Below are 13,639 nucleotides of genomic sequence, written 5' to 3'. Positions count from 1 at the left end.
TGTAACATGAACCTCGAAATTTGATTGCTAACAACATCCTTTATTATGTATTAATAGTGAAGGATTTAGATTTGTCAAAGGTAAATTCAAAATTTGTATTTATAATTGAATAAAACCATAATTTTATGAAATAGTATTGCAGATATTAGTGATTGTCCAAAATAAAACCTGAAAAGAAAGTAGAAACTCGTAAATTTCTATTAGTGTGTTTGTGTGTGTGTTTGTATGGTAGGGCAGAGCATGAGAGTGTGAATGTAAGAACACGTGTGTGTGTGTGTGAGAGAGAGAGAGAGAGAGAGAGAGAGAGAGAGAGAAAGAGAGAGAGAGAGATAGTTTCCTATAAAAATCACATTATGTGTGTGTATGTGTGTGTGGGTGTGTGGGTGGCATGTTTGAGTCTGGACCTAGGTGTGGTGGTTAGAAGGCAATTTGTGAGCGTTGGTTGTCTCCTTCTCTGTGGGTCCTGGGGATCTAACAGGTCCTGAGGTGTCACAGCCAGAACCTTTGATAGGAAGTGCTTTACCAGTTGTCACTAGAGAAGAATTCTGTAATTTAACAATATAGACACTAGATAAAAACGCAATTAAAATTTAAAAGCCATGTGTTAGCCTACTTCATAATATAAATAACTTTTTTCTGAACTGTGAACATTAAGTTGTTGAGAACTCTACCTTTTACTTGAAAATCACATCAGTTTCTTCACAGTGGCATTTATGAAGGCTCATAAATTACAGTTGTCTTGTTGAAATTCTGTCTTTGGAACTTCAGTTTGATATTGTAAAGGAGATGTTTTCTTCCTTGTAGAAAGTGTTGCTGACTGATCAAGGTTTCTACTCAAGCCGCTTTCCTCGTTGATTATTTCAGGTATTTGGAGGTAGAGTGGGAAGTTAAACGAAAAACGCACCGTGAATTCAGTAAAACAAACATGGTTGACCTATGCCCTAAAGTCCCTAAGCAGGATAACAGCAGTGACTGTGGAGTCTATTTATTGCAGTATGTGGAGAGCTTCTTCCAGGTATGTGCTGATGCAGAGTTTTTATTCACAGTTACTGTATGTAGTTACAGATTTTTGTCAAACGGAGAGGCAGGAAAATGTAAGTAGGCAAGGACACATAAAGAAGACATAGAGACCACAGTGATCTAGATAGGGGAATTGGAAAAGGTTAAAATGATTCGATTATTATGTTAAATACAAGGAAGCTAGCTATAGATGAACAAAATGGATGAAAACATGAAATACAGAAGATATCAAATGAACATTTGTGAGGTGAAAACATACACAATCTATAAAGAACTTACTTGGAGTTCTTAATGTAGTAATGCATGTATGTATGTCTTTGTGATTAGGCAGCTGAGGCAAGATGATGAGAAAACATAGAAAAAAAATCTCACTTAAAAGGATAAAACTGTCATTAGGTGGATTGTGGGGATGCCTTGACATTGATAATTCATACATTCATAGGTATCCTGGGATTCATGTCACCTCAGAGCTGCAGATTAGATATACCTGGTGGCATATTAGATTCAGCAGAAGATAGAATTAGAGAATTTGATGGAAATAGTAGCGACAAGTCTGGCAGGACAAAGGTCTCATTTTTATACAATTGGAGTCCTTAGAGGCTCAGTGACAGGGCAGATGGTACAGATAAAATATGAAAGAAAAATTTCGAGATGCAAAAAGATCCATTTACTTAAGTCACTCAGAACACCACAGCCGAGGAAACGCAGTTAGAAGCATGGCCATTATTTTGTAATTCATAGACACTGTATTGGAATATAGCAACATTAAAGACAGATCTTTAAATGACAAGGAGCCAAGGCCTCTCACACGAGCTTGTTGTTCTGTCACTGGCACTATCTCTTATGAAGACAGGTGTTTGACCAGAAGTCTATTTAGATAATTCTTGTCTGCACTTGGGACTTTAATTTTGGGGTGTGGGTGTGGGTGTGACACTGCATAGTAAAAGATGTCACATGTTAGAGAAATCATCATGTAATTGTTACATTGTGCTTAGACCACGTTTTTCTTCCACACTGGAACTTCATTAACTGTGACAGTTTTGACCCTCCAGTATTGTTTTCTAGTAGATTTTGATTTGAAGTTTAATAGTATCCAGTGGGCCTTGTCAGTGACATATTCTGAGTTTGTTATATAATTCCAATTGAAGGTAGTCTCAGTCAATAGAATACACTTTAAGTACAAGATCACCATATAAAATTCCTAGGAGAAAAAGGCTAAAGTTCTAAACCCATATCTTGTACATTTGTGTACTAATGTAGCAGTGAGCAGCTTAAAAACACAGGCTTGGGGGAACCATTGCATTTTCATGATGAAAACAATACAAATTCTAATAAAAATATCAGACAACAACTTAGGCATTGGCCCCCTAGGGTGGCCATCAGTGAGTCCATCCTGATATTCCACAGCAGCCCGTCCTTCTATCATTCTCTAAGATGCAAGGCCTTGTGCTAGCCTTTCACACAGCACGATGTAAGGCAGTCTTCTATAGCAACCCAAATAGTTAAACACAAGTTAAACAAGGAGAAATAACATTGTAGTTGTAGTTCAAATTTGCCATTAAATTAACCTTATGGAAACGTAGTTGTTCTGGAAGCTGTTGTTTCCCCTAAAGGGCAACCTTTAGTGGGACCTTTCATGCCTCCAATTCTTTATCACCAAGGCTTTCTCCATAATAGTTTAGCAATATTAACATATGTTCCAAGTAATCTGAATTCTGAGTTCTACTGAATCATTATTTTTACCAACTATAATCACTCAAACATGCATTGTATTAAAGTAGACTATTTAATTTTTAGGTTTAAAATTAATTGAATTAAAATGTTCTAAAATAGATGGTGGCCATGGTTATCCAATTGAGAAACTGAAAACTTGTGCTTGGAGTGAATGGCGAGGTGTGGTGTGCTGTGGTACGCAGCAAACTGTTGCTTTTCGAAAGATATCCTTTTTGTCGTTTCCTATAAAAGTGAGACTTAAAAAATTTGAAATCATGATGTCACACTGATGGTATTCTTTCCTTTACTCTTATTAGGATCCCATTGTTAACTTTGAACTTCCAATTCAGTTGGAGAAATGGTTTCCTCGCCATGTAATAAAGACCAAACGGGAAGACATTCGAGAGCTCATTTTGAAACTTCACTTACAGCAACAGAAGGGCAGCAGCAGCTAGTTAATCTGTGCACACATGGCACATGCTCCTAAGCTCCCTGAAAAGCCGCTTACCAGCATCTGTGTCAGCTTACAGAGAAGAAAGGAACTCACAGCACACCATACGTTGTTACAATGTATATGGTATCTTGTTTGAGTCTTTGGGCTCTCACCGCTGAAGGCGATAAAAAAGCACTTATAAGACAGAAATCAAAATTTCAAAAATATGATATTTTTATGACTAAATATGCTTGGATTATGCAATAGCATATGTAATGTGGGAATGTTTTCCTAAGTAATAACCTATGTGATCTGTACTTCCACATGACTGGGTGTTGATGGGAGGTAGGCTCTCCCTGGTGCCAGCCCAGTGCTTGTCAGGTTTGTTGACAAGTCACATCATATTGTAATTCTATTCTTTGCAGCTCAAGCATGCAGTATGAATACTGTGTATTTTTTTAAAAAATAACTTAGTATTAAGGCTTCAGAAAATGCCATTCACGGCATCTCTTCTGTATAGTGTGGAAAAAAGAAATATCATTAAAAATTTACCCTTTCAAAGTGCAGCTTATTATTCTCAACTGCTAAATGCAACTACTTTGCCGTAATTTTCTCCTCCATGTATTTCGATGTCATATATAGGATCTGAGAAATGAGTTCATTTATTCAGATAAAATGTGAAACAAATTTTAATACCAAATAAGTTTTAAAATATTATGTAGCTAAGCTTTGTTTATTTGAGGTGTAGCAATATAAATGTTCATTCCTACATTATCCCAAAATGTGTGTATACAGTTTCTATAAAAGATAAAATTGGTATTCTTATAATTTTAGCAAAGAGAATACCTTTAAACTTCTATTTATTATTTAGAACCAAATATGTAATTTTATAGTTTAGTTTGCCCACTACTCATCTGCAAAGCCAGATTTTTCATTTCTTTTGTATTTTTAAGTTATGGTTTTTAAAGCTCTATGATCCTCCGTGGAGCTCACATATACAGCACTTAATATTTTATTAATGTTCAGGTAACAATTCTACTGAATTTATGTGATGATATGGTATTATCTAACAAACATTTTAGAATCTTATGCTATCAGAAATATTTTGAGGGAGACATAATCATACTGTTTTCTCAAATGATGGGTTTTAGAATATTATTTTAAACATCTCTTGGATTTGCAGTTATAACTGTGTGTAAAGCGTTTGAAGCTAAGATAATTTAAAATAAAACTAAGAAGTCTGAAAGTTTTATTTCCAATCAAGTGACTTGGGGTTGTCAGTCAGCCTCTGTGTCCTCGGCTTCTGTAGATCTTGTCTCTCTTTGCATTGTTAGAGGTACGTGGCGTTTGGAGATCTCACATGAAAATGGTTTTTAATCACGTATTTTATTCCCAATTTGTGTGTGTTGGGGAGAATGTTTTAAAGTGGCTGTTAATTGTGTTGTATATCTAATTTTGGAAAGCACGTATGTGAGGCATCTTATAATTTCTGAACTTTTTTGTTTGTGTGTTTTTCAAAGATACCATGTTCCTTCATCATGTTTTGGAGACTGTTTAAAATTTGTTTTCCTAAATTCATGTAGAAATGATTTGAGGATATCAACATTTTGTATTAAACATGTTTTCAATTCATTAAATTGTAATTTTTCTTAAATATGAAGGACTGCTAACAATGTAGTTTTAATTGTATTGTGTCTTGCATATACCACTTAACTGGATGTTCAAATTAATTTTTCTTCACATTTTAACATGTATGCAGTTAATTTGCATATCTTTTTCTTATAAGGGAAATATTGTTACTTCAAGTTGAGCAGTTTAATTTGATAAAAAAAGAGCTCCCAAAATCCATAATCCAAAACAGTGCTAAGTGTGAAATATTCTGAACACCAACATTTTACCACAAGTAGGAAATTCCATACTTGATCTCATGTGATAGCTGGCAGTCAAAACACTGAAAGTATTGTGTAAAATTACCTCAGAATATGTACAAAGAGTATATATGACACATAAGTGAATATCACATGTAGATTCGGGCCCTTCCCCAAAATATACTCATGCATTTGAAAAATATTCTAAGATCCAAAACATAAAACTCTTCTGCTCCATGATACCCATCTCCAATCTCCTGTTAGCTCGTAGTACAACACAAGAAAATGAACTCCATGATGCTCCACATCGTAAGAGCATTTGCTGTGTAAGCCTAGTGTCCTGGCCTGCTTTCCATTGCTGTGATAAACATTATGACCAAACCAATTTGGATAAAAGAGTTTATTTCATCTTATCCTTCCAGGTCACAGTCCTTGATGGAAGGAGGTCAGGGTAGGAACTTGAAGCAGAAACTATAGAAGAACACTGTTTACTGATTTTATCCCTGTGCCAGAATTTTGCTAGACACACAAAAAATTAAGTTTTTCCTTTTTTGAAAGCAAATTCTACTTTTTTCTTCCCCTAAGACAGGGTTTCTCTGTGAAGTCCTGGCTGTCCCAAAACTCAATCTGTAGACCAGACTGGCCTCAAACTCATAGAGGTCAGCCTGCTTCTGCCTTCCAAGTGCTAGAATTATGTGCACTACCACCACCCAACTTGCAAATACTTACTTTTTGTAATACCAGTATTTATTAATTAAAAGTTTTATACATTTTGATTTTATATCTATTTACGATTATCCCTTTCTAATGCCCTCCAACTTGTTACCCAACTTAATGCCTTCTCTTTTGTTGTGTTAATATCCCCATTGTAGACATAAATGTTTTCCAACCTACTTTAATAAGGGTTCAATCTTTCCTTTAGCCCACCACCCACGAGAGGTTAGTGGAAGAGAAAAGGTATTAGGATACAGGTGAAGTAGACCTGTTTAGAAATAGTTCTTTGGGAGCAAGTCTAATCTTTGTTGTTAGGATATCAGCAGTTCAGTCTAGTAGCAGACATACGAATCAGCAGCTGCAGTCTAGTCCTCTCAGCAGACACCACACATGAACCAGCAAGGGCAGATCGATCCAGAAGAACTGCCAAGCCTGCCAACCAGCCGAAGTGGCAAGAATCCGAAGTAACCCAAGAAGTTCTTTGGTGAGTTTCGCTCTATGGAGTCACCACAAGCGGAGCTCAGCAATAGAATGTAAGCTGAACCAATACATGGTGGTTGTTAGCAAAGAATAGCAAGGAAGAGCAAAGCAGACCAATGCTTGAGTTCCCACTGTCTATGGGGTCATTTATATTCCTTCTGAACATCATCCTTTCACATGTTTGCTATAGCAAAACATCCTTTCACCTGTGTCTGCTTCAGGAAAACATCTGTTCACTTTGTGGTCCAGCAAAACATCATTTGACATAACTGACTTTCCAAAGAAACCAGAAGTTTCCACTTCACCCATGATCTAATTCGTGCTTCCGGTATAAGCATGGATACAGGGCAGGGGCGGGGGAGGCCAGGAGGACATTCACTAGAGCATGGGCTTCCTGTTTAGCTTCTTACTGCAGCCTGGGCCTACCTCCCTGGTGGTGGTACTGCACACAACAGTGGACTATGCCCTCCATTATCAATCAACAGTCTTGACAATGCCTCCACAGGCATGGTTCCCTGCCGATCTGATCTGGTCAGTTTCTTAGTTGAGACCTCCTTTCCCCAGGTGACTTGATTGTATGAACTTGACAAGAAAAACGAACCTGCATACACAGTGACCTGAGTTTGGTTCCTGGAGCCTGTGTGAGGTGGAAATAGATATTATAATAATAGAGTTTACAAGTTGTCCTCTGGCCTCCACAAGTGAGCTGTGCCCAATGCACCCACATACACATTACCTACATATGCACACGTACACATGCACACTAGTCATAAAATAAGAAAGGAACTCTAACATTTTTGAAAGCAAACACTCATTTCTACACAGATGTTCAAGTCTAATAATTTGGTAAGATTTGGCAAGAATAGAATTTCGTTGGAAGTGTTTCTTTAAGCTCAGCCTAGAGGGTCTAGGCTTGTTAGGATAGGATACAACAAACAGTGAAAAGCTTGTTAGTGGCCAGAGATTATTTGTAGAGAAGACACAATTCTTTTTTTTAAAGATGTATTTATTTTATGTATGTGAGTACACTGTCGCTGTCTTCAGACACACCAGAAGAGGGCATCGGATCCCATTACAGATGGTTGTGAGCCACCATGTGGTTGCTGGGGATTGAACTCAGGACCTCTGGAGGAGCAGTCAGTGCTCTTAATTGCTGAGCTATCTCTCCAGCCTCAGAAAATTCAATTTTAACTTAAGACATTTGCTATTGCAAAAAAGCAATTTTTTGTGGTTGTTTTAAAGTCCTATTTAATCAGGTAACGCCTGTGAAAGTTTTAAACTTCTTTAAACTCCTTATTCCTATGCATACACATTACTTATAACAGTCTCTTAATCACTCACTAAATTCTAATGTTATTCAAGCAGTATATTTTAACTGAAGTGATATCATTAAGAATAATAGAAATCGGGTAACATTTGAAATGTAAATAAAATATCCAATAAAATAAAAGAAAAAAGAATAGTAGAAATCATAAGAATGAAACAATGAGTGGATCATACTCAAAATCCATAATATGTAAGGAATAGACACAAATGTATATGTCCATATATGTATATGATGTGAAATATCTCAACTTGTCATAGAGCCAACCTCATCTTGTTCCAGCCTGTTTATCTTCATCCTGCATTCCCCTTCCTTCTTAGCTGTATAGAATCACTAACACTTTATTTCTGCTCTTTTTAAAAAATAAAATATGAAGTTTCTATGTAATTATATCTTAACTTACAAGTATATTTTTTATAATTATAAATTCATTTTTATTTTATGGATTATAAAATTTTCAATTGAGATAAAATGAAAAAAGCTACATAGTACAAGCATATATAGGAACCTATGTATTTCTTATTTTTATAATTAGTTTTCACAGTGAATAAATACTTGTATTTCCTATTTCTTTGTTGCTAAAATGTTTTACATTAATTTCTGAATTTAATGACTCTCTTTGTTTCTAACTGGTTGATTTTAGCCCTGATTTTGACTATTTCTTGCTGTCTACTCCTTTGGGTGTGTTTGCTTCTTTCTGTTCTAGAGTGTGCTATTAAGTTGCTTGTATGAGATCTCTCAAATTTATTTATTTCTTTTGGTTTTTCGAGACAGGGTTTCTCTGTGTAGCCCTGGCTGTCCTGGAACTCACTCTGTAGACCAGGCTGGCCTTGAACTCAGAAATCCGCCTGCCTCTGCCTGCCAAGTGCTGAGATTAAAGGCGTGTGCCACCACTGCCTGGCTTCAAATTTCTTTATGAAGGCACATAGTGCTATTAATTTTTCTCTTAGCACTGCTTTCTTTGTGTCCCATTTTTGGGTATGTTGTGTCATCATTTTCATTGACTTTTATAAAGTCTTTGATTTCTTTATTTTTTTTCCTGACCAAGTTACCGTTGGGTAGAAAATTGTTCAGTTTCCATGTGGGTTTTCTGTTGTTTTTGAAGACCAGCCTTAGTTCATGGTGATCTGATAGAATGCATGGGATTATTTTAATCTTCTTGTTTCTGTTGAGGCTTGTTTTGTGTTCTTTTATATGGTAAGTTTTGGAGAAGGTTCCATGAGGTGCTGAGATGAAGGTATATCCTCTTGTTTTAGGGTGAAATGTTCTATAGAGATTTGTTAAATCCATTTGGTTCATAACTTAGTTTCACTGTGTCTCTGTTTAGTTTCTGTTGCAATGATCTCTCCATTGTTGAGAGTGAGGTGTTGAAGTCTCCCACTATTATTGTGTGAGGTCCAATGTGTGCTTTGAGCTTTAGTAAGGTTTCTTTTATGAATGTAGATGCCCTTGCATTTGAAGCATAGATGTTCAAAATTGAGACTTTCTCTTGGTGGATTTTTTCTTTGATGAACATAAAGTGTCCTTCCCTATCTCATTTGATAACTTGGTTGAAAGTCTATTTTATCAGATATTATAATGGCAAATTCAGCTTGTTTCTTGGGACTGTTTGCTTAGAAAACTTTTTTCCAGCCTTTTACTCTGAAGTAGCATCTATCTTTGTCACAGGGGTGTACTTCTTGTATGTAGCAAAATGCTGGATTCTGTTTATGTATCTGGCCTGTTAGCCTGTGTCTTTTTATTAGGGAATTGAGTTCATTGATGTTGAGATATATTAAAGACCAGTGATTGCTAGTTCCTGTTATTTTTGTTACTGGAGGTGGTATTATGTGTGTGTAATTCTCTTTTTTTGGGTTTGTTGTGAAATGTTTAATTTCTTTTGTTTTCTTGGGTATAGTTACCCTCCTTGTGTTGGAGATTTCCTTCTAGTACCCTCTGCAGGGCTTGATTAGTAGAAAGATATTGTGTAAATAAGTATCTATCATCTATGTAAATCATCTATGGTGATTGCTGGGATGGTATTTGTGTTCTCTTAGGGTCTGGATGACATCTGTCCAGGATCTTCTGGCTTTTAGAATCTCTGTTGAGAAGTCTGGTGTAATTCTGATAGGTCTGTCTTTATATGTTACTCTGCTTTTTTTCCCTTACGGCTTTTACTATTCTTTCTTTTTTTGTGTGTGCCTTTAGTGTTTTGATTATTATCTGACGAGAGGATTTTCTTTTGTGTTTCAATTTGGTGTTTTATAGGTTACTTGTTCCTTTATGATCAGCCATCTCTTTCTTTAGGTTAGGGGAGTTTTCTTCTATGACTTTGTTGATGGTATTTCTGGCCCCTTGAACAGGGATTCTTAACCCTCTTCTATTCCTATTATCCTCAGGTTTGATCTTTTCATTGTGTCCTGAATTTCCCAGGTATTTCGGGCTAGGAGTTCTTTACACTTTGTATTTTCTTTGACCAACGTATCAATATCTTTTATGATATCTTCTACACTTGAGATTCTCTCTTATATCTCTTGTATTCTGTTGGTGATGCTTGTGTCTGTAACTCCTGATCTCTTTCCTAAGTTGTGCATTTCCAGGGTTGCCTCCATTTGTGTTTTCTTTGTTGTTTCAATTTCCATTTTTAGTTCTTGGATCCTTCACCTGCTTCATTGTATTTTCCTGTATTTTTTTAAAAAAGGATTTATTTGTTTCCTCTTTAAAGGCTTCTACTTATTTGTGTGTGTTTCCCCGTATTTCTTTGAGGGAGTTATTTATATCCTATTTAAAGGCCTCTATCATCTTCATGAGATGGGATTTTTTTAGGTCATTATCTTGCTTTTTTAGGCATGTTAGGGTATCTGGGGCTTGCTATGGTGGGAGAACTGGGTTCTGATGGTGCCGAATTGCATTGGGTTCTGTCACTCATGATCTTGCACTTGCCTCTTGCCATCTGGTTATCTCTGGTGTTAACTGGCCTGGGTGTCTCTAACTGGAGCTGGCCTCCTTGGAGACTGGTCGAGCTTTGTGACCTGGGTTTGAGCTAGTCTTTTTGAAGGCAGGCAGTGCTGTCTCAGGATAGGTTCGGCCTCCTGTGCTCTGGTTAGAGCAGGCTTCCTGTGTCCCTGGTTACTGTGAATCTCCTGGGAGGCAGGCAGGCTGTAGGGCATTTGGCCTGCTTATCTCTACTTCTGCTCTTTTAACTGGGCGTATTCCTGTGGAATTTTGTAAACTTTGCCTATCACGCGTAGGAAGACAAGGTTCTTTGTATATGAGGCCCCCATCTGCTGTGGCCTATGCTTACCCAAATGATCTCATCTGTAAAACTACTTTTGCAGGGACTGGAGAAATCAAAGTCTCAAAAAGAACTCAGACGAAGGTGTACTCAAAGTTACTGTGATAACAACAGTATTCTTCAACAAGGTGTACGTGGAACTAGGTCATGCCACTTTATTATTTTTTTATTGGATATTTTATTTATTTACAATACAAGAAAAAGCAAGGCCTTAAATCCAATTACGTGAACACTCCCGTGATCACTGTTTCTAAGGGCTTATCAGGAGGTCATGCCACTTTAAAGTCATATCCAAGTCATAGTTGGGATTTTGCCTGCAATTGGTTTTGTTTCTATATATGTTTGTCTTTCTTTCTTTCTTTCTTTCTTTCTTTCTTTCTTTCTTTCTTTCCTTCTTTCTTTCTTTCTTTCTTTCTCTCTCTTTTTAACAATTTGAATAAATCCTTTTCTTTTTTTGAATGTTTTATTTATTTACATTTCAGATGCCATCCCCTTTCCCCATTTCCCCTCCCTACAACCCCCCATCCCATCCCCCCTCCTCCTTTTTGCTTTTATACCATTTTAATTACATGCAAGTATTGAGGTCAGTTCTAGGTTGAGGAACTAACAATACAATAGATGCAAACAGTCAAGGAACAAGCAAGACAATAAAGACAAATAGTCAAAGAACAAACAAGGCAATAAACAAAGTTCTGTGAACACTTACTAGACAGGGTTGCCCACTTTCTCCCTACAGGTTATTCTTTCTTATTCTTATTTTTTTTCTTAACCAAATAACCTTAAATTTTATTTAAATAACCTCCAGTGAGAACACAGTTGACTAATCAGCCATTTTCTCATCCCCTAGTCACCTTACAAGGGTGTGAGACTGCCTCTCAATGGAAGCAGCCCTGGCCTCTGCCTCGGCCAGCTGCTGGAGCTGGAGCATCCACAGTGAAGCGAGGGTTCTTGATAGTCTCATCCACGGACACAGTAAGGCATGTGGCCTCAGAAGCTGCTGTCAGAGCGTTGATGCGCAGGCACCATGGCCAGCTCCCACACAAATGCCTGGAAGTTGTCAGCTATGTCCTCATTGTTGATGTCCACCCCATACCACATGACCCCCCAAGCCCCACCCGTGCATGTCGAGCCTGCAGCTTGTTGAGGATGTTTGTGGCATCAAAGCCAGCGTTGTCACATAGCAGTCGTGGAATAATCTCCAGGGCCTTGACATACGCCCTAATCAACAGTTGTTGTTTCCTTGGAATGATCCTTGAGTAATCCCAAGGATATTTGGAAAGCTCCATCTCAATGGCTCCACTACCAGCTACCACAGTCATTCTTGATGGCCATCCTCACAATCATGATGGCATCATGTAGGAACCTCTCTCTGTTTATTATTTTTAAAAAATTTATATAATTTGACCACATCTATCCACAAATTATCTCCCTCTAACACCCCAGTATCCCTACCCTTTCAACCAACTTTGTGACCTCTTTTTATGTTGTTGTTTATTAATAACTAGTATAACTAGTTATCCCTAGTATAACTAGTGCTGCCCATTTGAGCATGGATATGGGGGCCATCCACTGGGGCAGGTCCTCAGCCTCCACTGCTAATCCTCTTCATCAAAGGTGTGACCTCAAGGGCTCTTCCCCATCCATGCTAGTATTTTGGTGAATATTCATCTCCAGATAACACTGCACATTGCTATTCTTTTCTCTAAAATGCCCTTTGTAACACTTATGTGTTACAAAGAATAGTCATACAGAATAATTCATTCTTCTGTTCCTTCATAGAAATGTGTATAAAAGCTTAACATTTTTTATTTCATAGACACATGTTTGATCATACAAGGCCATAAAATACAGGAAATATTTGCATCTTAAAAGGTTTTCTCAGTGTAAGTACAGCAATGTTTCCAGACTGCCATGATTCTCAGAAGCTTTTCATTCTTTGGTGTAGGCCAATAAAGAGAATAGATCCCACCAGTATTTGTTAATTAAAAGTTTCTCAGTGTTTGCATTCATCAACAAGTATATAAGACTAATTGTTTTTCCATTTTTCCACTCTGACTCATGATAAAGCTTTCAAGTTTCTTATAACATTACTAATATTTTACAGATACTACTATGCACAGACAGCTTTTAGAAGGGCTGCAAATGTTTATTTGAGGCTGTCATGAATATAACTGATAAGCTCTTCCTACACCATAAAAACATTGACAACAACAAAATTAGTTAAGAATTCTAAGAAATATTGTGGGGAAAATTTAAGAAGGCCGCCACAGCGGCCCAAGCCCCGGAGAGGCTTCCGCCGCTGTGGCGGGTCCCACATCAGGGAAGAAGATCCTATGGTTCCAGCGGCCCCAGTAACACGAGGAAGTCCTTGGTTCCAAAAGGGTTTATTGTCATGGCAGATAATAGATGGATCTAGGCGTACCTCCCCCAAAACTCAGGGCAGTCCCGAGTTATATAGGGAGGGAGAAAGGGGGAGGATTGGGGGAGGATCTGGGGGGAGGAATGTTTAATTTGCTCTGCCCTCTGGCCTTCATTAGTATGTAAATCCCTAGGGCCTGAGGCCTATAGCCTGGCCTATGTGACTCTATGGAGATCATGACTGCTTTTCAGGATCCTAGATGATGGGAGGGACCGAACTCCTGCCGGTTCTCACGCAGAATTCCACGGAGAATCTCGGGGTTCTAAGCACCTGCTCAACCATGACCCAGGATACCCTTACACAGTCCCACAGAATATATGCTGTAGATCTTAAGAAATTAAAAAGATTCACCATAATATAGAAAACAAAATTATAAATTATTTGATAGTATTTT

At 37.5% G+C, this 13,639-nt stretch overlaps 1 protein-coding gene across 2 annotated transcripts in view; it reads left to right on the top strand.

Moving 5' to 3' along the window:
- Senp7 (SUMO specific peptidase 7) overlaps window positions 1-4,822 on the top strand; it is a 114,924-nt gene extending 110,102 nt beyond the window's left edge. For both annotated transcript variants that reach the window (XM_028760222.1, XM_028760221.1), the window contains 2 exons: window positions 865-1,015; window positions 3,051-4,822. In XM_028760222.1, the coding sequence (XP_028616055.1) occupies window positions 865-1,015; window positions 3,051-3,188 (289 nt within the window). In that variant the 3' untranslated portion in view covers window positions 3,189-4,822. The remainder of the gene's footprint in view (window positions 1-864; window positions 1,016-3,050) is intronic.
- Window positions 4,823-13,639: the final 8,817 nt, after the last annotated feature.

Source organism: Grammomys surdaster, unplaced genomic scaffold (assembly GCF_004785775.1).
Source record: "Grammomys surdaster isolate TR1022 unplaced genomic scaffold, NIH_TR_1.0 126398, whole genome shotgun sequence".
Lineage (NCBI taxonomy): Eukaryota > Metazoa > Chordata > Mammalia > Rodentia > Muridae > Grammomys > Grammomys surdaster.
This window is presented reverse-complemented; position numbering and strand designations above follow the sequence as displayed.